This window comes from Trachemys scripta, chromosome 10 (genome assembly GCF_013100865.1).
Source record: "Trachemys scripta elegans isolate TJP31775 chromosome 10, CAS_Tse_1.0, whole genome shotgun sequence".
NCBI classification, from domain to species: Eukaryota; Metazoa; Chordata; order Testudines; family Emydidae; genus Trachemys; species Trachemys scripta.
In genome coordinates, this window is record NC_048307.1 from 7,868,098 (window position 1) to 7,891,610 (window position 23,513).

Below are 23,513 nucleotides of genomic sequence, written 5' to 3' on the forward strand. Positions count from 1 at the left end.
GCACTCACTGTAACAGAGGAGGGAAGAGCAGCGGTGGCCCACAATAGCATGCAGCCTGCGTAGTCCTTCCAACACGACCACGACAAATGGGAGGGGAACACCCCACGTAACCACACACACGCCTCCCTCCTTTGATAGGGTTTAACAAACAATCTTGGTATGGCTATACTAAAAAAAAAAAAAAGTAGCCTGGGATATGCCGGTTAAATAAACAAGAGGACGAATTATTTACACAAACTCCAAAGTACAACGATTAGAGATGTTAAAGCAACAGAGGCAAGGGAATCGATATACTTTGCATCAAGGTTGCTGCTGTTGCTGCTGTCTAATGACAGGTCCCAGAGCTCTGACCACACATGACAGAAGGTACTTCCTCTTTTGAGACACTGGTTACGTTTCCCTCTATTACTAGGAATTGAGGTAGTGGGTGCAAACAGTTCCTCTCACACTCACAATTTATAGTACAAGCCAGGAGCGGCGCCAGGGTTTTTGCCACCGTAGGCGGCAGCGCGCCTCCTCTGAGCATTTGGTGGCGGGGGGCCTTCCGCTCCGCGTCTTCAGGGCACTTCGGCGGCGGGTCCCGGAGCGAGTGAAGGACCCGCCACCGAATTTCTGCCAAAGACCCGGAGCTGAAGGACCCCCCCGCCGCCGAGGGCGGCAAAATGCCGCCCCCCAAATCCTGCTGCCCTAGGCAACCGCCTAGGGTCGCCTAGTGGAAGCGCCGGCCCTAGTACAAGCCTCTACTGGGCACCACAATAAAACGGTTGTCTCCAGTAACTCCTGGTCTAGAGGCAGGGAGAGGGGGTAGGGCCAACATGTTACGTTGTAAGATTCTCTGGGCTTCATTTTTCTGTCATGTGCAGAACCAAGCACACTGCGGGCCCCTATACACACACAACTTACACACTTTATTATGAACCTGGCTCTCCAATAGCAGTCTCAGTCATTGATAACTTCTTCTGATCCTTCATTAGAGCAGAACAAGCAATGTAAAGGAAAAAAATATCTGCTTTAAAAAAGTGTTTAAGGTCAGGGGTTGAAACAACAGGATAACTAGTTGTTGAAGCAGGCAGGTTTTAGCTAATGTCTGTCAACAAATTAGGTAGATATAACTTGATCAGTAAACTTATAAATCAGCAGTAAACATCTTATTGCATGGTAAGACTTTCTTATGTAGCAGGAGCTCTGTTGAAGGTGATGTGGCCCCCTCTATGAGACATCTGGATCAGAAGTGGTGGGGGTGAAACTCGGGCAGGTAATCTTCCAGTTCTACAATGTATGTAACTACAGAGTGTGATCTGCATGTCATTTATAAAGAGGAGATGAGCAAGGGTAGGGCCTATTGGTGTGTATGTAGAAAAGGGCATTCAACTGATGTAGCAATGGTTTTTAGAACAGTGGCAGGCCTTCCACTTCTAAAGGAAGAAAGATGATCCCCTCTTCCCTCAATAACCAGGATTCAGTACTGTGATTTACCATTGCTGAAGTACCAACAAGCCTTTCAATACAGGATATAGAGGTCAATGTTACAGCAAAAACCTGCTTTCAATATGCCTCAAATTCTAGGCTCAAAAGCAGAAACAGAGCAGTGAAAAAGTCAGTGAAGATCCATTAATGCAAAGGATGGTCCTTTCACAGTGCATGAGAGAAAAAGGGCAGCAACGTGATTTGCAGGGTTGGCCTTGTCACCCAAACGCTTCGGCTGCAAACAATAAGCTCCAATGGGCTAGTCAAAATAGAATTCATTTGTTTGACTTCTAACAGCTCTCACTATCACAAAGCCAATTGACTCACTGTACAATAATGCTTATACGCCACACGGTGGTGCCCCTACTTCAGTAACATAGCAAGGTGGAGGCTTGAACTGCATCAGTAAACACAGGCTGGGGAATAGTGAAAGGCTGATTCTTGTCTTCCACTGCAAGCTTACTGCATTATTAAAAGGTAGCAGGAAGCCGTTGTCGAGTGCCTACACAATAACACACAGCCTTGGCAGGGAGGGATCTTCCTTTAGAATCAGCGTGCCATCCACCAGTATTGCTCTAGCAGGCTCTCACTTGCAACAACAACAACACCACCACGAATTTAAACCCTGCAGTAGACAATTATGATCTTTACCAAATCAAGCCAGAAGTATTCTGAGTTTGTGCAGTGGAGGAGACAGGTTAAGAAACTCTAGAAAAATACTTACCGTGCAGGAACCGTACTGCCTAGCTGCCCCAACCCTTTAACATGACCTTATTCTCTCTCTGTGCATAGCTTAGCAAGGTGCTCATTCCAGAAACAGCTTTACATGTTCTCCACCCCCAAGTCTTCCATGAAACAGATCAAGACGCTCCAAGTCTGTCTTAAGCAGGCAGACTCCTGCAAGTTTTCTCTAGGGTATAGGGACTGGTCTAACCTTTTCAAATTCTATGTTTAGCTTTGCGGCCAAGGTGTCTCTGCCTCGCCCTCCAGTCCTGACCTAGCCCTTGGAAAGGAGAATATTTGCTACTACAATCAACGCAGGATTGCTTAAGTATGTATGCAGAAAAAAAAAAAAGACCTTTTCAGTGTGACCCTTACACAAAGGAATACAATGGCTAAATCCTTCGGACTAACATTTGCAAATTTTCCATGAGGAAGCAGCGGCAGCAGCCGAAAAACCAATTCCCCCCCTCCCCTTTTTTAGCTCTGTATTCTGAGGGGTTAAGAGGTAAATAAACCCTTTTCTCGTGGACTGCAATTCTATCTACAGCCCTGCTTCCTGGGAGTAAAACATACAGAGCATACATACAGAGTTACCGCCCCAGTGTCTAGACAGGCAAATGGGCTGCTCTAAAGGGGGTGGGGGGAGAAGGGTGAAAGAGTGGGGAAGGAACAAACATATTTGTGACAAAACAGAAGCGAGCCTGCACACCAGCTGCTAAGCGTTAAGGACGTAGGTAAGGATGGGATTCCATAAAGGGGAGAGGAGTCTTTAAGGAGTTACTAAATGTGGGAGGAGAGAAGGAACCAATAAAAACAGAGCACATACCAGGAAAACGCTTTGTTTACTTTACAGCCTAGTGTACTGCAGAAGTGCTCAATAGCTGCAAATCTAGACCTCCATACTGCACCCAGCAGCAGCCATGGCTCGCAGATGGCAGCTCTGCAATACTAACGTTCTGCCAAAGGCCACCTCTCTTTGAGGGGACTTGGCAGAACTGGGGGAGGGAACAAACCCACCAGCAAACCACAAAACCGGTGATTTTAAGAAATCAAACTTATTGACACCATTTAAAAAAGAACCAAGACCACTTTTACAGTATAAACACGCCAATTCATTCATTTTACTGATGGTTCCATTTATGAATTTCATTCTCGTGAAAAAAGGGAATAAAAGGAAAACAAATTAAGAAAATAGCTATTTATAGAAAAACAAAACAAAACAAAGGGCTCAAACAGAAAAGAATCTGTGCAGATGCTTTGATGAGCAGTCTGATGGCAGATTACCACCTGTGCAGCAGGCATGCTTGAAAACCTGTCTCAGTACTGTAGCGTCAGTTCCACAATCCAGGATTTCTTTTACTTTTGTCGAAAAAAAGAGCCTAATAGTTTCATACTGTATTTATTTAATAACTAAAATTCACAAATAAAAAGATACTTGCAAAGTCCTTTAGTTGTGTCATCCCATCCTCCTCCACTTTACTGCTTTCAGACCCACAGGCATCAAAAATGGGCTTGGATTTTTAATAATAACTGTTATATGATTGGTCAGTTGGAGCTGAAGCACCAATGGAGAAGATGCTTTATGGAGATGATGGCACACCCCCTTGCCTTCCCACACACTTTTCGGAGGAACATAGGAGATGTACCAGTGCCCGGACTCCTCTGCTCCCATTTCCCCCACCCAGAGCATTCCTCTCATTTTATATTTCCGCTCTTAAGTGACTGACTGTAGCCTCTTTTTTTCCCCCCTTTCTGTCCTTGCGGGACTGCATACACGTTGGACATTGTTCATTTCTTACTCCGCCAGGCTGTGAGCCCGTGTCAAGTAGGTCCTGTTACAGCTCAGTGCTAGTTGTTGTTTAATGGGTCTTTTCATTTCAGGTAGGTTTGTGTGTCATTTTAGAAGGCTTGCTTATTTTCTTCCTTTCATTTATCTGACAAGCTGCTGGATAAGGCTACTCATATTCCAGGAACTGTTTGTGATAGAACAGCAAATATCTGCAAAAAGGAAGACACAACACAACTTTAACCTTATGCTGTACATTACAGATTTTAAATCCCAATTACCAATGCAGCCATGATAAAAACAAGGCCTATTAGTGCGATTTTTCTTTGAAAGCTGGAACAATTCCAGGGAAGTGTGTTAGTTTCATAGGATGCCCACGAAAAAAAAAAATATTAGCATACAGAATTTGATCAGTAGCTCAATATGCTCGCTACCTGTCTGTCCTGGAGCCTGACCACCCTGTTCTGTAACCTAGTGTCAAGTCTTGAAAGCTAAACAGGATTGGACCAGGTTAGTATTTGGATGGGAGACCTCCACGTAATACCGAGATGCTGGAAAAAGTGGTGATGGTGATTCTGTAGATGCGCGCCTCCCTCTGAGTTGGTAGCGGGAGCCACTGTCCCAGCAGCACAGGGGGCGCTGTTGGGTTGAGGATGTCACCTTTTGGATGAGATGTACAAGCAAGGTCTCGACCACTTACAGTTATTAAAGATCTTATGCCACTTTTTTATTTTTTTAAACAACAGCATGGGTGGAAACCCTTGTGTCCCAGCCAAATCTGACATGTCTACCTAGACTCCTCTTGGCAGGTTCAACTGGGTAAAATTCTTCTCTTGTCCTAAACTACTGTGCACTACAGCACAGCTGCTAAGCTTTATCCGTGAGGCAGCTGCATTTCAGTGGGGAGCAAAGTGATCCCTGTGCATCCCTTACCCACTTCATACTGGCAGGGTTGCTGCAAGGCCAATTACAATACTTCTAAAGCACTTTTGATATCTCCACATTAAGAGGTGCTACAGAATGATTATCATCTTCCATTTCCACACTCCACAGGGTTTCCTGAATCTTTCCTCTCCTTCCACAGGTGGAAGTCCAATCAGAGCCATCATTTATCTGAACAAGGAAAAAATGGGCAGGACTCCCTTCACAGTCAGTCAACGCTGTTTCTTAATCAGCTGGAGATGCCACCGGAATGATACAAGCCACCTTCTCTTTCCTTGGACTGGGTAATTGCCTCCACAAATCGCCCAGCCCCAGAAGCAATGCTACCTGTTTCTTACTGAAGGAAAACAAACCAATCTGGTCTACTGACCTTTTTGTTAAATGAATTAATTAAAATAATTTACACTAAAAAGTCAAATATTATAGAAGAGATGCACATTGCCAGGCTGAAAAGCAGAAAAGGAAAATATGAAAACTTATTAAAAATTCCAAACGAACTGCCTGCGCTTGTAGCAATCAGAGGAAATGTCAGGTATAATTAAAAACTAGAACAGAACAGATTTGATCTTTCCAGCACCAAACCCATGGTTGATATGCCAGAATGGAAGTGATTACAGATTTTAAATTATTTTTTCTTGAAAAAGAACCCAATTCCTGATGCTTCTCAAACAATAAACATGTTAACCTCGCAAAAATACTGCTCTATGTAGCATCCACAGTGCATGTTTGAGGGAAGTGATCGAAGTGATATTGTCAGTTTGAAACCATTATTAAGGGGGGATATGATAGAGGTCTATACAATCTTGAATGGTGTGGAAAAAGTGAATAGAGAAGTGTTATTTCCCCTTTCCCACAATGCAAAAGCCAGGGGTCATCTGATGAAATTAACAGGCAACAGGCTTAATAAAAACAAGAGGCAATACTTTTTTACACAATGCACAGCCAACCTGTCTATATGCATGTGCACGGCTAGATGCATCAAATACCATTTCCCAAAAGAAATCAATGAAACAGAAACAAACCCTCAGAAGTGGATATCAGTAGTACTTTTGGCTATGTATCTAACCACTGTGTTATACAGCCTGTTGAATAAACTGCCCACAGAGGAGAAAGTCTAGTATAATATGGAATTGTGCCTTATGAAGCTTAAATAGGTGGTCCATATGGTTATGGTTGGCCAGTGGGATTACGCCAATCCCTATTACAATGTGAATTCATAATATATGTATTTAACAATGAAAGCCACATGTGTAATAACCTATCGCACACTCATCCCTGTGGCTAGCAAGGCTGTGATGAGGCAGATATTACTGCAGCCTACTGGATTAGCCAGAAGGTGGGTGGACATACAAGAAACTAGTTATCTTGTACAGCGGCACAATGCACTGCTACCTTGTCCTTCCCTTTTCTCCAGTCTAAAAAAACCCAGTAGGTTAGACCAGCTTTCTGAAGCACTGATAAATGATCACTCTGGAGAGAAATTGTTCTATATGGTGAAAATCTGATAACTGAAGCAATAAAGGTTCTTTCCTCCCCATACCCTTTTTGTTCACAACCTACCCTTCACTGTCTAGTACATCCTTAATGCTAGCCTTGGTGATGATGGCATCATCACATTTGAACCACTGGTCCTTGTGTTGCCGGATGAAGCTGGTATAGTGCCCACTCTCCAAGGTTCCTTGGTGATTAACTACTGCAAACAAGGAATACCTGGTGGAGGAAAAACAGTTAAAGAACGGTTGGATCAAAAGAAAAAGGAGTAGAAGCTTGTGACTGTCTATACATGTGCATAAAGAATGGATGCCATATGTAACCTCTCTAATTAAAACACCAGTACTCAACACTGGTTGGGGATGGGGCAAGTAGATGAATATTATTAATTCACAGATACATGGATTATAAAGCCAGAAAGGATCACTGTCATCACCTACCTAGTGTGACCTGTATAACACAGGCCATAGGACTTTCCTGGATTAATTCCAGTTTGCTCTTAGCAGATTTTTTTGAAAAATATTCAATCTTGAATTAAAAATGTCCAGTGATGGAGAATCCAGTACAGTCCTTGGTAAATTGTTCCAGTAATTAGTTACCCTTGCTGTTCAAAAGGTGCGCCTTATTTCTGATCTGAATTTGTCTAGCTTCAACTTCTAGCCACAGGATCTTGTTATATCTTTGTCTGCTAGATTGAAGAGTTCTCCATTATCAAATTTCTGTTCCCCATGAAGGTATTTACAGACTGTGATCAAGCCATTGCTTAACCTTCACTTTGTTAAACTTAACAGACAGAGCTCCTTGAGTCTATCACAATAAGGCAGGTTTTCTAATCCTTTAAATCACTCTTGTGGTTCTTCTCTTTCTTGAATTGTGGACACCAGAGCTGGACAGCATTCCAGCAGCGATCGGCACTAGTGCCAAATAGAGAGGTTATATAATCACCTTAGTCCTACTCAATACTTCCCAGTTATAAATCCAAGGATCGTATTAGCCCTTTCGGCCACAACATTACACTGGGTGCTCATGTTCAGCTGTTTACCCACCAAGACTCCCCAAGTCTTTTTCAAAGTCTTTTAGCAAAGTCATTGCTTCCAGGGATAGAGTCCTCCATTGTGTAAGTATGGTTTATATTCTCTGTTCCTAAATATACAGTTTACATTTAGCCATATTAAAAATATAGTTTGTTTGCACCCAGCTTACCAAACAATCCATGCCACTGTATTAGTGACCTGTCCTCTTTATTATTTACCACTTTCCCCATCTTTGTGTCATCTGCAAACTTTATCAGTGAGGACTTTATGATTCCTTCCAGGTCGCTGATAAAAAATGCTAATTAATCCCTGCAGGACTTCACTAGAAACACATCAGCTCAATGATGATCCACTGAATGTGTGCCATGTTGACTATGTATTGTTCTAGTTTCTTAATCAAAATGCACACGGTACCAAGTCAAATGACTTACAGAAGTCTAAGTATATTAGCTCACCACTATTATTTTTACCAACCAAACTTTTAATCTTATCATCAATAAAAATCAACAAGTTAGGTTTATAGAAAATAGATATCAAACTATGTTGATTGGCATTAATCACATTATTAACCTAGTCCTGTATCAGCCATTCCATTTTTTTGCCTGGGATGTTAGGTTGACAGGACTATAACTAAACGGTGTGACGTTGTGCAGTCTATATGGTTTTATAAAAACATGATAATAAGTGAATATAATGTAACTGGGATAGTTTTAGAAAAATATGGTAAAAAGTGAATATAACATAACTGGGATGTGCTTCATGCAAAAGGTCTCTTGTAAGGTATCATTACAAAGCTTATAATCTACTGAGTGTGATCATCCAATTTGTATAAATGTACCATTCTTGTATCTAAAACTAGAAATATAAAATGTAACTCTGAGGGCCTATTGTAATTATGTAAATTGTGGGCCATTAATGATGGTTTGGAATCTTGATGACTCCCATTGTCTGCAGATGGCTGTGTTTACCTGTGAGTTTTCCTGTATGTGTGTGTGCTGGCAAGTGAGTAATGAAGTCTTGCAGTGACATGTGATCATGTCACCTGAACTGGAATCCATCTTTAACCTGGTGCTTTTCCAGTGAGGGGGGTGGAAACCCAGAGGAACAAAGGGTTCCCGCCTTATGCAAAAGATATATAAAGGGGTGGAAGAGAACAGAGAGAGAGAGGAGCCATCATGAAGAATTCCCTAGCTATCACCTGAGCTGCAACAAGAGCTGTACAAGGGGAAAGAATTGTGCCCAGGCCTGGAAGGTGTCCAGTCTGAGAAAAAACTTACTGTAGCATCTCTGAGGGTGAGATTATCTGTATTCAGTTTGATTAGGCATAGATTTGCACATTTTATTTTCTTTTGCTTGGTGACTTACTTTGTTCTGTCTGTTACTACTTGGAACCACTTAAATCCTATTTTCTGTATTTAATAAAATCACTTTATTTAGTAATTTACTCAGAGTATATATTAATATCTGGGGGAGCAAACAACTGTGCATATCTCTCTATCAGTGTTACAGAGGGTGAACACTTTATGAGTTTGCCCTGCATAAGCTTTATGCAGGGTAAAACGGATTTATCTGGGTTTAGACCCCATCGGGAGTTGGGCATCTGAGTGCTAAAGACAAGCACACTACTGTGAGCTGTTTTCAGGTAAACTTGCAGCTTTGGGGCAAGTGATTCAGACCCTGGGTCCGTGTTGGAGCAGATGGGAGAGTCTGGCTCAGCAAGACAGGGTGCTGGAGTCCTGAGCTGGCAGGGAAAACTGGAGCAGAGGTAGTCTTTTCACATCTGGTGGCAGCTCCCAAGGGGGTTTCTGTGATCCAACCCGTCACACTCGGGTTGTCCCGTTTATCCTTTTTAATATTAGCACAACATTTGCTTATTTCCAGTCCTCTGGAACTTCCCCAGTAATGAGCGTTTCAACACTCAGTTGCAATAAACGTAGGAGTGTTTAAAGAAAAAGCCTTCCCTTTCATCCTATACCAACGACTTTTAAATTCCTCCCCTATACTATTGCTGGTATTAACACCAGCAAGGCAACAGTCATTCATAGCTTTTAGCAACTAAGCTAAGTAAACACACAATATGATCTTTATTTTGCCAAAGAGCAGACTTGCTGTTCTGTAAAACATAGCAATGCTTTATCACTGCAGGACATAGAACAGATTCTACTTCACCTTGCAAAAGTCATCCACCTTGCACAATAGGAGAGTACTGGAAGGCACCACTTACTTATTATCATTGTTTAGACTATCCGTTGGCTGCTGGTACTGCCCATTCATTCTGCTCTCTTTGCTGCAACAAAAACACACAAGAATCCAGTCACTTAAAAGCAGTGGTTTCTCAAAGGGAGGCAGTGGGTCACACACGGCACAGAGAGCCTGCATGCTACCTCCAGGGGCAAGTGCAATGGTGCTTAGTGGCAGAAGAGGATTGCTGACTAAGGTGTTACAAATACTATATTTGTGCTCACGGTGATGCTGTCTAGGAAGTCGATTTCTCCTCCTAACTAAGGCCCCAATCCTGCAAACACGCACATGCTTAAATCACAATTTCCCATCCCCAAATCTTAAAAACAGATTAAGGAGAGATTAATTTGGCTCTTAACCCTGAACAAAATATAATTACATTAACCTTTTAAACTCCTATGGATCAATCGCCCTTCTTTTGACTTGTGAGTTTACTTTGCGTTTTTGATTACAGCAATAGGATTACCTTCCTGGTTTCATAGGTTGATAAAATTCTGATTACAGAGCCCCCTGCTGCAGAAAAATAATTTTCCTGATGTCATAGTGGCTATATTCCTTCATACCTGAAACCTTTCATCAGCACCCAGCTATTTTATCCACAGAGGACTCACCAGAGAATAGCAGGAAAGCCTCAAATACTCTGGAATGTATTGATATAAACTAACCTTCTCTGATATCACACAGGCAATTTAGTGGAGGCTTGGAACTGTCCCTCTTTCTTGGCAGAAATAACTACGTTTGTCTGTAGTAAATAATTTTGAAATTGTTATTAAAACTGTATCAATACGGATCCTGAATTTAAGAGATGTGTTATTTTTGTGCTTTTGGTATTGGTTAAGATGTGATTTATGTAGTAATAATTTAATTAGAAATGATACTTGATAACAATTTATTATCTCAGGTCACTAACTGAACTTTTATGGAAGGATTTTTACACAAGGGTTTTGTTTTTGTGACTGAAATTTGAATAAAAAAATTAGTCTTGCTATGTCTGAAGAAGCTTACTAACTAAAATCACTAAAAGCGGACACAACCCTAGTTAAAAGTATTTTAATTGGGCTTGAACTTTTTTGACTCTCTAATCTCAGGAGTGGCCGAAGAGGGCTTTACATGAAAAGAGGAAGGGAGATTTTTGCACGTTTTTGTAACATTAAAAATATTAGGAATGTTAAATCGGATCCTCTCTGATTGCGCTGAAGAATGTACTTAGCTGAAAGGACAGGATGTGGGATCTCTAGCATTTTGAAGAAAGGACGTCTTTGTTAATTATCTACCTTTGAAGTTAAACAGGTGTTAACAGAAAACTAAGTTTTTATAGGACCATGTTTAAAACACAAGACCTGAATTGGTTTTACTAAAATGGGTTTTGAAATGGATTTAGTTAAACCAGTGCACACCCTTTCATGGACATATTTACATGGGTATATATCTGTATATATATTGCTATATATACACACTGTGTCACAGCCCTGACTCAAAGGATATTCCATCTTCACAACATGCATGTGCAAGATTGGTATCCAGACTAACCTAGCCTCTGGGGGATTTTTAATGCTGTACATACCTGGAAGCCATAAATGGCGTCATGTCCAACTCCAGCGGAAAGGAGACATACGTAGTGATCTTTCGCCTCAGTTTGGCTGAGTGTTCAAACCGCTGAAGACAGAAAGTGGAAGTTTCTTTTAGAGACGAGACTCTGATTTCCTTTCCTTGTACATGTCTTACACATTGGGCAAAGTGAGATGAAAGTAGGGAGATTGTCACACAGCCACAAGAGGATGTGAATAAATTAGGTATTTTTCTGGTAGCTTTCAGGTACCAGTTAGGTCAGTATATACAAGTGCTAACAAATTTTCCCTAGGAAATCCTAATTCACTAGGGGGGCGGAGGTAGAGGGAAATCAAAGCATACTGCTTAGAATGGTGACTGAATATCGAGGGAGAGAATATAAATTGAGAATAAGTTTAGGATAAACGTTTATACTGTGGCCTCAAACAGTAAGGTCCAGCATGATAGGCACGATACAAACATACAGCAAATGACAGTCCCTGTTCCAAAGAGCTTATATTTGCAGCAAAACTGGTGATAGACAAATGCTACTGGGGACAGATATGCCTTTAAGGATTCTGCCACCTGACTGGTGTATTTAATCTACCAACATCAACAAGGCAAGAAATCATCCCAAGTGACTGCCATCGTTATGCCAGTTGTCTGTGCACACGAATCCTAAATCAGAATAAGGAACAAATGGAAGGTAAAATTAAAGAAAATAATCGGTCTCCTTTCTCCTAAAGGGAGAGATGAATTTGTGAGACGCGTCATACTTTCCTCATCCTTTCTATAAAAGTGGAGAAAGGAAAAAATAGCAGAATGAGATGAATGAGTTTCTATTTAAAGAAGGCCCCTTTTCCCATTTCTCAGTACTCCTGTCCTATTTACACTCCTAGCTAATTATTCTCCCTTTGTGATGCCATAACAATTCCCTAGCAACAGAACAAGATGTCAAAAACTCCTACTTATATCCTTTTGATTCTCTGTTCATCTTTCTAATTGCATTATTAACGCTGTCAGAACATAGGTCCTTTATGATGAATCTGATATTAGTTAAGCCATATTAAATACCTTACAATTTATCATTACAACAACTTTTGGAATTGAGAGATATTGGTATAGTGCTTTGATGCATGAAATGTTACATCTTAAATTTTACCGGAGAGGACAAGATGACTTCCCAAGATCACTTATTTTCCAAAACCTTCAATCACCACGGTTACATAAATGCTAAATTGTACTAAAACCTCTTTCCTATATTGTCACCCACACTGCCTTGCCCCTGAAGCAGTCTCACCTTCTGGGCACTCTTTCCACTTTGCTAAGGAAAACAAAGAAGAAAGACACCCATGCTCTGCACTGGCTGCCTGCTTTCCAGTACGGCATGGTCATATTACTTGCAGTTAAAGCCATAAACAGTACAGGGCTGGGCTGAGTGACCACCTATTACACCGTCTCCCATCACAGCATCTGACCTCAATGGTGAGTTGGAAGTGTTAACTGCCACCACAGTATGATCTTGAGACAGATGGTTGGGATGTTACAGGAAGATTCTCCATTGTGGCCCTGTAACTTTGGAATGTTTTCCCTTCAAAATACAGAGTACATCTGTGGCATCCTTCCAGTTGAAGTGCACAGTATTTTTATTTTCTCTCTCATTCTCTGTGGCTTGTGGGTAGTAGCTCTATTGTACAGGAGGGATAAGTGCCACGAGGGATTTGTGTTTGTTTGGTTCAGGTTTTGTTTTGTTTTAGTATTTTTTTAAAAAGGTCTATTTTGATAGGCACCCAGAGACATATGGGCAAGGCTGCATTATACAAACAATGATACTATCCTTAAACTAAAATCTAACTGGACAAGCCAGCTGCTGTCCTTTAAGTCAGTTTATGTTACAATAAATAAATTAGAGTGAAGTGAGAGATAGCAGAGAGATCTACAGAAACCAACTCATCCCCCTAGAGCAGAGTCTATGTTCTTTTATCCACCTGTCCTTTGTGAACTTACTTTGAGATGAAAACAGGCCACAATGGGTAATTTCTTCATAGTGAGTTGTTTGGTAGATTCCTGGTAGCTATGGCAACCACTACATTTGATTTTGGCACTGCTTCCTAGATGTTCTGGCCTTGTAAACCTGAAAAATATTAAGAAGTGGAAGGATGCATAATACAGGCAAATTATTTTCAATGCATCTTGAAAACAGTTTGCATTTCCACTTGTAGCCACTTAGTAGCATGCGAGATAAGCTTACATTTTCTCTCAGGAAAGCCAGAAGTGACCTGCTGCCCCTTTCTCCACATATTTCTTAAAGTGGAAAACCCACTGAAAACCATGCACAATTTTGCACAGTGCATATTTATAATGTGTTATAGAAAGATTAGGAAATTGGGCACAGAGCAGAGTCATTAGTTATAGCTCTATTATACAAGGTAAGTACAAGCCCTGTGCTGAGATAATTATACCCAGAGAGCAGATGCTAAGGAAATATACTTTTTTTTCTTTTTGCAAGATAAATCAGAATTTAAAAAGCTACCAGCATAGGAGAGCCCTGTTTCAGATTTCCAACTCGGACATTTACATTTGCTTCCACTTGGGCAAGATGCCTGGAAATGCATCAGTGGCGGAGAAAGGAGACTGAATATTAGCTCATCCACCACAACAGAAAAGACGGTTACTCACCGTTGTAACTGTTGTTCTTCGAGATGTGTTGCTCATATCCATTCCATTAGGTGTGCGCGCGCCGCGTGCACGATCGTCGGAAGATTTTTACCCTAGCAACACCGGCGGGTCGGCTGTGGAGCCCCCTAGAGTGGCGCCTTCATGGCGCTGAATATATACCCCAGCCGACCCGGCGCCCCCTCAGTTCCTTCTTGCCGGCTACTCCGACAGCGGGGACGGGGGGCGGGTTTGGAATGGATATGAGCAACACATCTCGAAGAACAACAGTTACAACGGTGAGTAACCGTCTTTTCTTCTTCGAGTGCTTGCTCATATCCATTCCATTAGGTGACTCCCAAGCCCAACTTAGGTGGTGGGGTCGGAGTGAGACAATGCTGTGTGCAAAACCGCTGATCCGAAGGCAGCATCGTCCCTGGACTGCTGCACTAGTGCATAGTGAGCTGTAAACGTGTGGACTGATGACCAAACCGCCGCTCTACAAATGTCCTGTATCGGAACATGTGCCAGGAAAGCAGTCGAGGAGGCTTGGGCCCTCGTGGAGTGAGCGGTGAGGTGTGGTGCTGAGACACCTGCCAGGTCATAGCAAGTCCGGATGCAAGACGTAATCCAGGAGGATAGGCGTTGTGAGGAGACCGGTGAGCCTTTCATTCGGTCGGCCACTGCAACGAAGAGTTGCGTCGTCTTTCTAAAGTGCTTTGTGCGGTCAATATAGAAGGCCAGGGCCCTTCGTACGTCCAGGGAATGCAAACGTTGGTCCTGGCGAGTGGCATGTGGTTTGGGATAAAAGACCGGGAGAAATATGTCCTGGTTGATATGAAAAGGAGAAACCACCTTAGGGAGAAAGGCAGGATGTGGACGAAGCTGCACTTTATCCTTATGGAAAACTGTATAAGGGGGCTCGGATGTAAGCGCCCTGAGTTCAGAAACGCGCCTTGCTGAGGTGATGGCTACGAGGAAGGCTGTCTTCCAGGATAGGTACAAAAGTGAACAGGTGGCTAGTGGTTCGAATGGAGGACCTGTGAGCTTGGAGAGAACCAGGTTGAGGTCCCACGTCGGGACGGGCTGACGATGTTGAGGGTACGTCCGGTCTAAGCCCTTGAGGAATCTAACGACCATCGGGTTAGAGAATACCGAGGACGCGAGTTCCCCTGGGTGAAAGGCCGATATAGCGGCCAGGTGAACTCTAATTGAGGAAATCGCCAACCCTTGTTGTTTTAGGGAGAGGAGATAGTCCAAAATGAGGGGAATGGGTGCCTGCAACGGGGATGTGGCTCGTTGTTCGCACCAACAGGAGAACCGCTTCCATTTGGCCAGGTACGTGGTCCGTGTTGAGGGCTTCCTACTGCTCAGTAGAATTTGTTGCACAGAGTGCGAGCATTGCTGCTCTGCCTGGGTGAACCATGGAGCAGCCACGCCGTGAGGTGGAGTGATTGGAGGTCGGGGTGACGCAACCGGCCGTGGTCCTGAGAGATGAGATCCGGATCCAACGGAAGCGGGATCGGTGTCTGAACCGAGAGCTCCAACAGTGTGGTGTACCAATGTTGTCTCGGCCACGCAGGAGCGATCAGAATTACCCGTGCCTGGTCTCTGCGCAGTTTGAGCAGTACCTTGTGGACCAGAGGAAACGGAGGGAAGGCATAAAACAGGTGGTCTTTCCAGGGAAGCAGAAAGGCGTCCGAGAGGGAGCCCGGAGCTCGACCTTGTAGGGAGCAGAACACGTGGCACTTCCTGTTGTCTCGAGATGCAAACAGGTCTATCTGGGGAAACCCCCACCTCTGGAAGATGGAATGTATGATGTCCGGACGGATAGACCACTCGTGCGTTTGGAAGGACCTGCTGAGCCGGTCCGCTAGAGTGTTCTGGACTCCAGGGAGGAACGATGCCGTGAGATGGATTGAGTGGGCGATGCAGAAGTCCCACAGGCGAATGGCCTCTTGGCATAGAATTGACGAACGTGCTCCTCCTTGTTTGTTGATGTAGAACATGGCCGTGGTGTTGTCGATGAGAACTAACACACAGCGGCCACGTAGGAGACTGAGGAATGCCTGGCACGCCAGGCGTACCGCCATCAGTTCCCGAACATTGATGTGTAGGGCTAACTGGGATGCAGTCCACAGGCCCTGGGTATGGTGTTTGTTGAGATGGGCGCCCCACCCCAGAGATGACGCGTCTGTGACCAGGTGCAGGGAGGGTTGTGGGGCGTGAAATGGCATCCCCTCGCAGACCACATTGTGATCTAGCCACCAGGTGAGGGAGGCCAGGATCGAGTTCGGGACCGTGACCACCATGTTCAGGCTGTCCCGATGTGGACGGTATATTGATGACACCCAAGTTTGAAGCGGGCGAAGTCGAAGTCTGGCATGCCTGGTTACGTACGTGCAGGAAGCCATGTGACCCAGCAGGGTGAGGCACGACCTCACCGTGGTAGTTGGGAAGGCCTTGAGCCCTTGAATGAGGTTCGTGATGGTGCCAAAGCGATTGTCTGGCAGGATGGCTTGTGCACGACTGGAGTCTAGAACTGCGCCGATGAATTCTATTCTCTGGGTAGGTTCTAGAGTGGATTTGTCCTTGTTGAGTAGGATGCCCAACTCGCTGAATGTGTGCACTATTTTGTGGACGTAAGCTTGAACTTGCTCCTTGGTGCGACCGCGCACCAGCCAGTCGTCTAGGTACGGGAACACCTGTATCCCTTGCCGACGAAGGTACGCTGCCACGACCGCCATACATTTCGTGAACACCCTTGGGGCCGAGGATAGGCCGAAGGGAAGTACTGTAAATTGGTAGTGCACCGTGTTTACCACGAATCGCAGGAAACGTCTGTGAGGTGGGTAAATTGAGATATGAAAGTATGCGTCTTTCATGTCGAGGGCGGCGAACCAGTCTCCAGGATCGAGGGAAGGGATGATGGCCCCCAAAGAGACCATGCGGAACTTCAACTTTACTACGAATTTGTTGAGTCCGCGCAAGTCCAAGATGGGCCGCAGACCTCCTTTGGACTTGGGGATCAGGAAGTAACGGGAATAAAATCCCCTGCCCCTTAACTCTATCGGAACCTCCTCTATAGCCCCCATGGCCAGGAGCGTAGAAACCTCCTGCATAAGAAGTTGCTCGTGAGAAGGGTCCCTGAAGAGGGACGGGGAAGGGGGGTGGGAGGGGGGGGATAGAAGAAAACTGGATAGCGTATCCCCTCTCCACCGTGCGGAGGACCCAACGGTCCGAAGTTATAAGGGACCAAGCACGGTGGAAGTGGGAGAGGCGATCCCGAAAGGAGGGAGCTGGATCCTGGGGGATGACTGGGGCGCCGTCCTCGACCGCACCTTCAAAAGTTCTGTCTCGGACCTGAAGGTGGTCTTGGTGGCCCTTGGTTCTGACCAGGTTGAGGGCCAGCCCATCTTCTCCTACCACCTCGCCCTCGCCTTCTGGCAGGGTCCTGTCTCTGACGAGGTGGAGGGGGGTAAAACCGTTGAGGCTGGGGCCTAAATGGTCTGCGCTGGGGACCCGCAACATGCATCCCCAAGGAGCGCATGATTGTCCTGGAGTCTTTAAGGCTCTGTAATCGAGAGTCCTTCTTCTCCGAGAACAGCCCCTGTCCTTCAAAGGGCAAATCCTGTAGGGTCTGCTGTAATTCAGGGGGCAAACCCGAAACTTGGAGCCAGGAGGTCCTACGAATAGCGATACCTGTGGCCAGGGTCCTTGCGGCCGAGTCCGCTATGTCCAGGGAGGCCTGTAAGGAGGTCCGAGCCACCTTCTTACCCTCCTCAACCATGGCTCCAAACTCTTCCCTGGACTCTTGGGGAATCAACTCCTTAAACTTCCCCATAGAGTTCCAGGAGTTGAAATTGTAGCGGCTCAGTAGCGCTTGTTGATTCGCCGCTCTAAGTTGTAGCCCTCCGGCTGAGTAAACCTTACGGCCGAACAGATCAAGCCGCTTAGCCTCTTTTGATTTTGGCGCTGCAGCCTGCTGGCCGTGGCGCTCTCGTGCATTCACTGATTCCACCACCAGTGAGCACGGTTGGGGGTGTGTGTACAAATACCCATAGTCTTTAGATGGGACAAAGTATTTCCTTTCCACCCCTCTCGCAGTGGGTGGAATGGAGGCAGGAGTCTGCCATATCGTATCCGCGTTCGTTTGGATCGTGCGGATCAAGGGTAACGCCACCCTCGAAGGGGCATCCGATCCAAGGATGTTCACGATCGGGTCGTGCACCTCCACTATCTCCTCCGTCTGCAGGTCCATATTACGGGCCATTCTGCGCAGGAGATCCTGGTGAGCCCGAAGATCTATCGGAGGGGGACCCGTGCATGAAGTGCCCGCCACTGCCTCATCCGGAGAGGAGGAGGAGGACGCCTCTGGTGGTAGTGGATCCAAGGGGGGGTCCCGGTCCCCCTGGTCTTGGGTCGGAGCATCACCAGCACTTGGGTCCACGGTGTCGGGTGGTGTGGACACAGAAGCCTCTACGCCTGCAGGCGGAGGTCGAGAGATGGTGGATTCTGGGGCCCTTCTGACCGAGTGACCCGAGCGAGAGGTCGATGGTAACGAAGCCCCTTGCTCCTGGTGGTACGCCCACGGGGTCCAAAACGACCAGTGAGATGGTCCATGAGGGTGGTCCTCTGCCCTCTCCTGCCAATGGCCCAAGTCTCGTTCCTCGGCCTGCCCCTGAGGGGGGTATGCCGATCTCGACAGGTCCTCTGAGGATCGAGACGCTGATCTTGACGGCCATGGCGGTGCCGTGAAAGATGGAATGATCCCCGTGGTCTGCGGTGCCGCACGGTGCCGGTCCGGAGATGATCTATCTCTGTGCGGTGCCGGCGATCGGTGCCGGGACCGCGACCGGTGCCGATGACCTCGTCGGTGCCGGGAATCGGATCTGGACCTCGACGAGGACCTAGAGTATGCCCGGTGCCGGGATCGGCCCCTCGGCGTCGAGCGTCGAGCGTGGCGGTGCCGAGAACTACGTCTCGACGTTGACCGGTGCCGACGATCATATCGGTGCCGAGACGTAGAGCGGTGCCGCGAAGAAGATCTTGACCGCGAGTACGACCGGTGCCGAGACGTTCGGTGCCGGGACTGCGAGCGGCGTGGGGACCTGCTTCGGGACCTGGATCGGCGCCGAGGTTCCAGCCCTTGTGATGGAGGGCGCATCAAGGCAGGTTTCCCTCTTGACTGTACCGGGCGAGTCAACGGTGCAGTCGGTGCCGGTGGTTGAGGCGGTGCCGGCTCCGTGAGAGCTATCAAGTCTCTCGCCGCCGCGAAGGTCTCTGGAGTCGACGGGAGACACTGTATCACCGCCGGCCTCGGTGGAGACGCTATTTGCACCGGACTCGACGGCCTCGGCGCCGGAGTCGACGGTGCTGGAGGAGCCTGTTTCCGATGCTCCATCGGCGGACGCAGCTCTACCCCCGGCACTGGGGGAGCCGGCGTCTTCGGCGCGGACGTCCCCGTCTTATGGGCTTTTTTATGCCCTGGGGATAATGACCGGCGCCGCGGCACTTGCTGTGTTTGCGGTGCCGACGAGGTCCGGTGCCGGGGAGGCTTGTCTGACGCCACTCGCGTGGTCGTCATAGCCGGTGCCGCCGGGGCACTGCGCACCGAAGTGCTAGGCACCGAAGTCTGGCCCGTGGAAGGAGTGTCCGGGCTAAGTGCCGCCTCCATTAGGAGTTGCCTGAGCCGAAAGTCCCGCTCCTTCTTGGTTCTTGGTTTGAAGGCCTTACAGATCTTGCATTTGTCTGTTTGGTGGGACTCTCCCAGGCACTTCAAACAGGAGTCATGAGGGTCGCTCGTTGGCATAGGCTTAGCGCAGGAGGCGCACTGCTTGAAGCCGGGAGCGTTGGGCATGAGCCCGGGCCCGCGGCCGGGGGAGAAAGGGGGAGACGACCCCCTTAACCCCCTGAACTACAATACAACTATAACAACTTTAAAAAACTATTTAACTATAAACACTAGAACTACAACTATAACTATAACTCTGAATGATCAAGTAAGCTAGGGAGAGTGGAGAACAGCTACGCCGCGCTCCACAGTTCCAACGACCGTCAGGGGCGGTAAGAAGGAACTGAGGGGGCGCCGGGTCGGCTGGGGTATATATTCAGCGCCATGAAGGCGCCACTCTAGGGGGCTCCACAGCCGACCCGCCGGTGTTGCTAGGGTAAAAATCTTCCGACGATCGTGCACGCGGCGCGCGCACACCTAATGGAATGGATATGAGCAAGCACTCGAAGAAGAATCGCTCATTTTGAGATCGCTTGTGCAGACTTTTTGTTTTCAAAACCAAAACCGTGGACATGGGAATTCTGAAGCAAAGCCAGATGTGTTCTGTGCTCAGTTACATGCCAGTCCCCAGGATGCCCTTCCAGCTCTCAGGCTGGGGTTAGAGCTCTAGAGGGAGAGAGAAAGGTTTGGATGCAGAGTTCAGTTCAAGGTCAAATTACTGACAACTAAAGATTTGCTTTCAAAATGTAAGTTTTAAGAACTTCCAGCCTGTTACTAAAGTCAGGTGGAAAGGCGTGCTTTATAACCGCTTAAGGGGGTGCAGGAAACTGTTAGAGGATGGGACGGTTCTTGAAGTAAGCACTCAGCCACTGCGTAGACACTCATAGAAACACACTAAAACAAAAAATGTTCAAGCTCTGGGAATCCTAATATTAAATCTTCTGACTTCTAGTTTTTCTTCTAAATTTAAATTTACAAGCTGTATGCATGTTCCAGTCTCCCTACTAATGTTGGGTTTAAAGTTATTGAAGCTTCTTGTAATAATACATATTAAATTACAAATTGGGCATTTTAGACTACTACAGACCTGACACATTCAAATGCCTATTAGTATTGCTTCTGATCAGCGATCCAGCTCCGTTCTCATTCTGCTTGAGGCCACTGCGGCTTCCAAAACTAACTGTAGCCTTCCCGATTGTCTTGATCGAGAAGCTGGTATTTCCTTTTCCCATTTGAATACTACCTCCAGCTGTTCCTCTGTTTCTGTCAGAAACTTCACATAATCTCCTGCCATGAAGTGCCTCCATGTTTCTGGTCTTTGCCACTTTTCTGCTCAGCCCATTTTCTTCCTTACAGCTGCAACCTGTGTCATCACTTCTATATAGATACCACTCAGTTGTACATCTTCCTGGTCTCATTCTTTGATGTTCAATCTGCCTATCAGCTCTTGGCTGGATCAGAACCTATCTACTCAATGATTCAATGAAATCCTCCTCTTGGCACAAAAAAGCCCTCTTTTACCATGTGACTTCAACTTTGATACCAAAACCAGGAATCTTAGTGGTATCTTTGAGCCTGAAGATTTTTCCTTCCAAGTGGCCTTTTTTTTTGGGTGGGTGGGTAATTCTACTCATCATCATTCCCAGAACATCACCAGAATTTACCCACCTTTGCCTGGATTTTGCCTTTGCAGAAATCTTTATTCAAACATTAATCACTTCTCCTCACAGTTGTACTAATAAATACCCTGGTTTTACTGAATCCACAATTTTTAAAAACTTCAGGAGTTTAGAATTCTGGAGCACTATAACAGTACTCTCTTAGTCCAGGGAGCCGGAACAGATGCATCTGAATTTGGTCCTGCCATGCCGGCAGGGGACTGGACTCGATGACCTCTTGAGGTCCCTTCCAGTCCTAAAATCTATGAATCTTCAGTCACTTTTGCTGGCTCCCTATCCATCTGTATGTCCAATTCAAAATTGCCCCCGGTTTTGAAAACTCCATGAATTCGCTTCTCTCTTTCCCCTCATGGCGTGTGTGTGTGGTGTGTCCATTTACATGTCTCTACCTTACAGCAGAGTAAGTATCACACTTGACAATGCATTATGCTCTATATGAAAATTAAATGTGTAACTAACTGTGCTGTGAAGCTTTTTTTCAGGTGCTTGTCCAGCTGTTTTAAGCCTCAGGAGGCTGAACCAGAGCACAAATGTAGTTCTATCCCAGATGTATCATTTCCCCTGTACAAAATGGTGTAAGTCAGTAGGTTTGTTTTGTTTTTAAACAACTGTCATAATAGTTGTGAATGAAAGAGTATGCTGGTCTTGTCAGGCCAACGGGACATTTTCAAAAATATATTTCTACTGCATGTTAGAACAGTAGCCCACCCTCAATAGTAGCAGTTTTTATAACTTGAGCCAACAAAGTCAAGAGATTCTGAGTTAAGGTGTCTTCCTTAACCTTCACTCAACCATATCATGGTATTACAGCTCAGAGCAGGCAAGATTAGTATCTATTCCAACACCCTGCAATGCCCATCAGAACAGTCTGTCTGAAGGACAGTCTCAACTTTACATTTTCTTATTTAATTTCTTTTCATTTATTATGAGTGAGGTTAGTACCGGCAAGAAGTGCTGCACTGACAGCCCTGGAGACTGAAGTCCTCTATCCACATAACAAGCATGAGTAACGTAGGCTCTCTCTCATTGCACCTCAGCCAGGCCTGGAGAGCACATCTCTAAAGGTGAGTGGGCAGAGAACTCTCCATGGCCCATTCAACCCATGGCTTCTCTGCAGACAGCACCAAGAAGGGGGATATTTAGTACCAATTGTGTCGGAGGTTTTTGTGATATGCATACATGGCCCTGGGTGCTGGATTGGGAGCCAAACTCGTTTCTCATAGAATACAACCAATAGATAATCACATGGCAACTGATTTTGGTCACACTTTGTTAAAGATTAAAATAAAACAAAAAACAAAACCAGCCACAACAAATTTAAGTGCATGATATGTACTACAAGATGGCTGAGGAATAATGTTGTTAGTTTGCTTTGCTAGTTGCCATTATTTCTTATTTGTGGACAGCAGAAGGGAGCAAGATTATTTCCCCTATCTACATTCTGTTTGCCATATGTTGTACCTTCGCAAGCAGTCTGTGAGTGTGGTGGTGCCCGATACATGGCTTTCCCCATTCACCACACTGCCGTCACTCCCTGGGCTCAGTGGCCAGAATGGTGTAGAAGAGCCTGGCAAATCCAAACTGATGTCCCAGAACGGGTCTATCGTTGTAGAAACACCACTAGGAAAAAGAAGGGAGTTTAGCATTTGACCCAAGGAGTTAAAAGTAACAGTCCAAAATGTATGATTTACTATATGGTATAAATTGGACATTTACTGGAAAAGGCAACCAGTTCTACTTCATCCCTACAGGGTGCTCAGACTACATAAAGTATGTCTGACAAAACAGCTGTGCTCAGTATTATATTTACACAGCCAATTCCTTTCCCGGAGATTTATTTAAAAAGCACAAAGGAAAACCACAGATTTTAGGAAATCTATTGCATGTTTTGAATGCAGGATATACATTTGCTACAGTCTACAGCTTAATGGAGTTCAGTGATTTAGAGCCAAATTGTTGGGTTCCTCTGAGATGCAGAATCTGGCCTGCATCCTGGGATGAAAGTGCTAAGATGTTTTTATTTAGACTATTGCACTATCTGTGTTCAGACAAAAAAAGAGAACAGAAATACTCTTGATATTCAATGGTGTGCTAGTTGGAACTTCAAAGTTCACTCTACAATCTGCCATGGCATTTGGAAATTGAGATCTTAGAGCATACCAGAATCAGAAAGTACATTATATTCCTACTCATGTTTCTCTACAAGACATCTG

The 23,513-nt window shown here is 45.6% G+C and overlaps 1 protein-coding gene across 2 annotated transcripts in view; it reads right to left on the bottom strand.

The window, feature by feature from the left end:
- Positions 1–3,573: 3,573 nt before the first annotated feature.
- The window catches only part of USP22 (ubiquitin specific peptidase 22), a 193,723-nt gene continuing 173,783 nt past the window's right edge, over positions 3,574–23,513 (bottom strand). For both annotated transcript variants that reach the window (XM_034784873.1, XM_034784872.1), the window contains 6 exons: positions 22,762–22,920; positions 13,240–13,366; positions 11,249–11,340; positions 9,668–9,730; positions 6,479–6,628; positions 3,574–4,188 (listed from right to left, as the gene is read on the bottom strand). In XM_034784873.1, the coding sequence (XP_034640764.1) occupies positions 4,146–4,188; positions 6,479–6,628; positions 9,668–9,730; positions 11,249–11,340; positions 13,240–13,366; positions 22,762–22,920 (634 nt within the window). In that variant the 3' untranslated portion in view covers positions 3,574–4,145. The remainder of the gene's footprint in view (positions 4,189–6,478; positions 6,629–9,667; positions 9,731–11,248; positions 11,341–13,239; positions 13,367–22,761; positions 22,921–23,513) is intronic.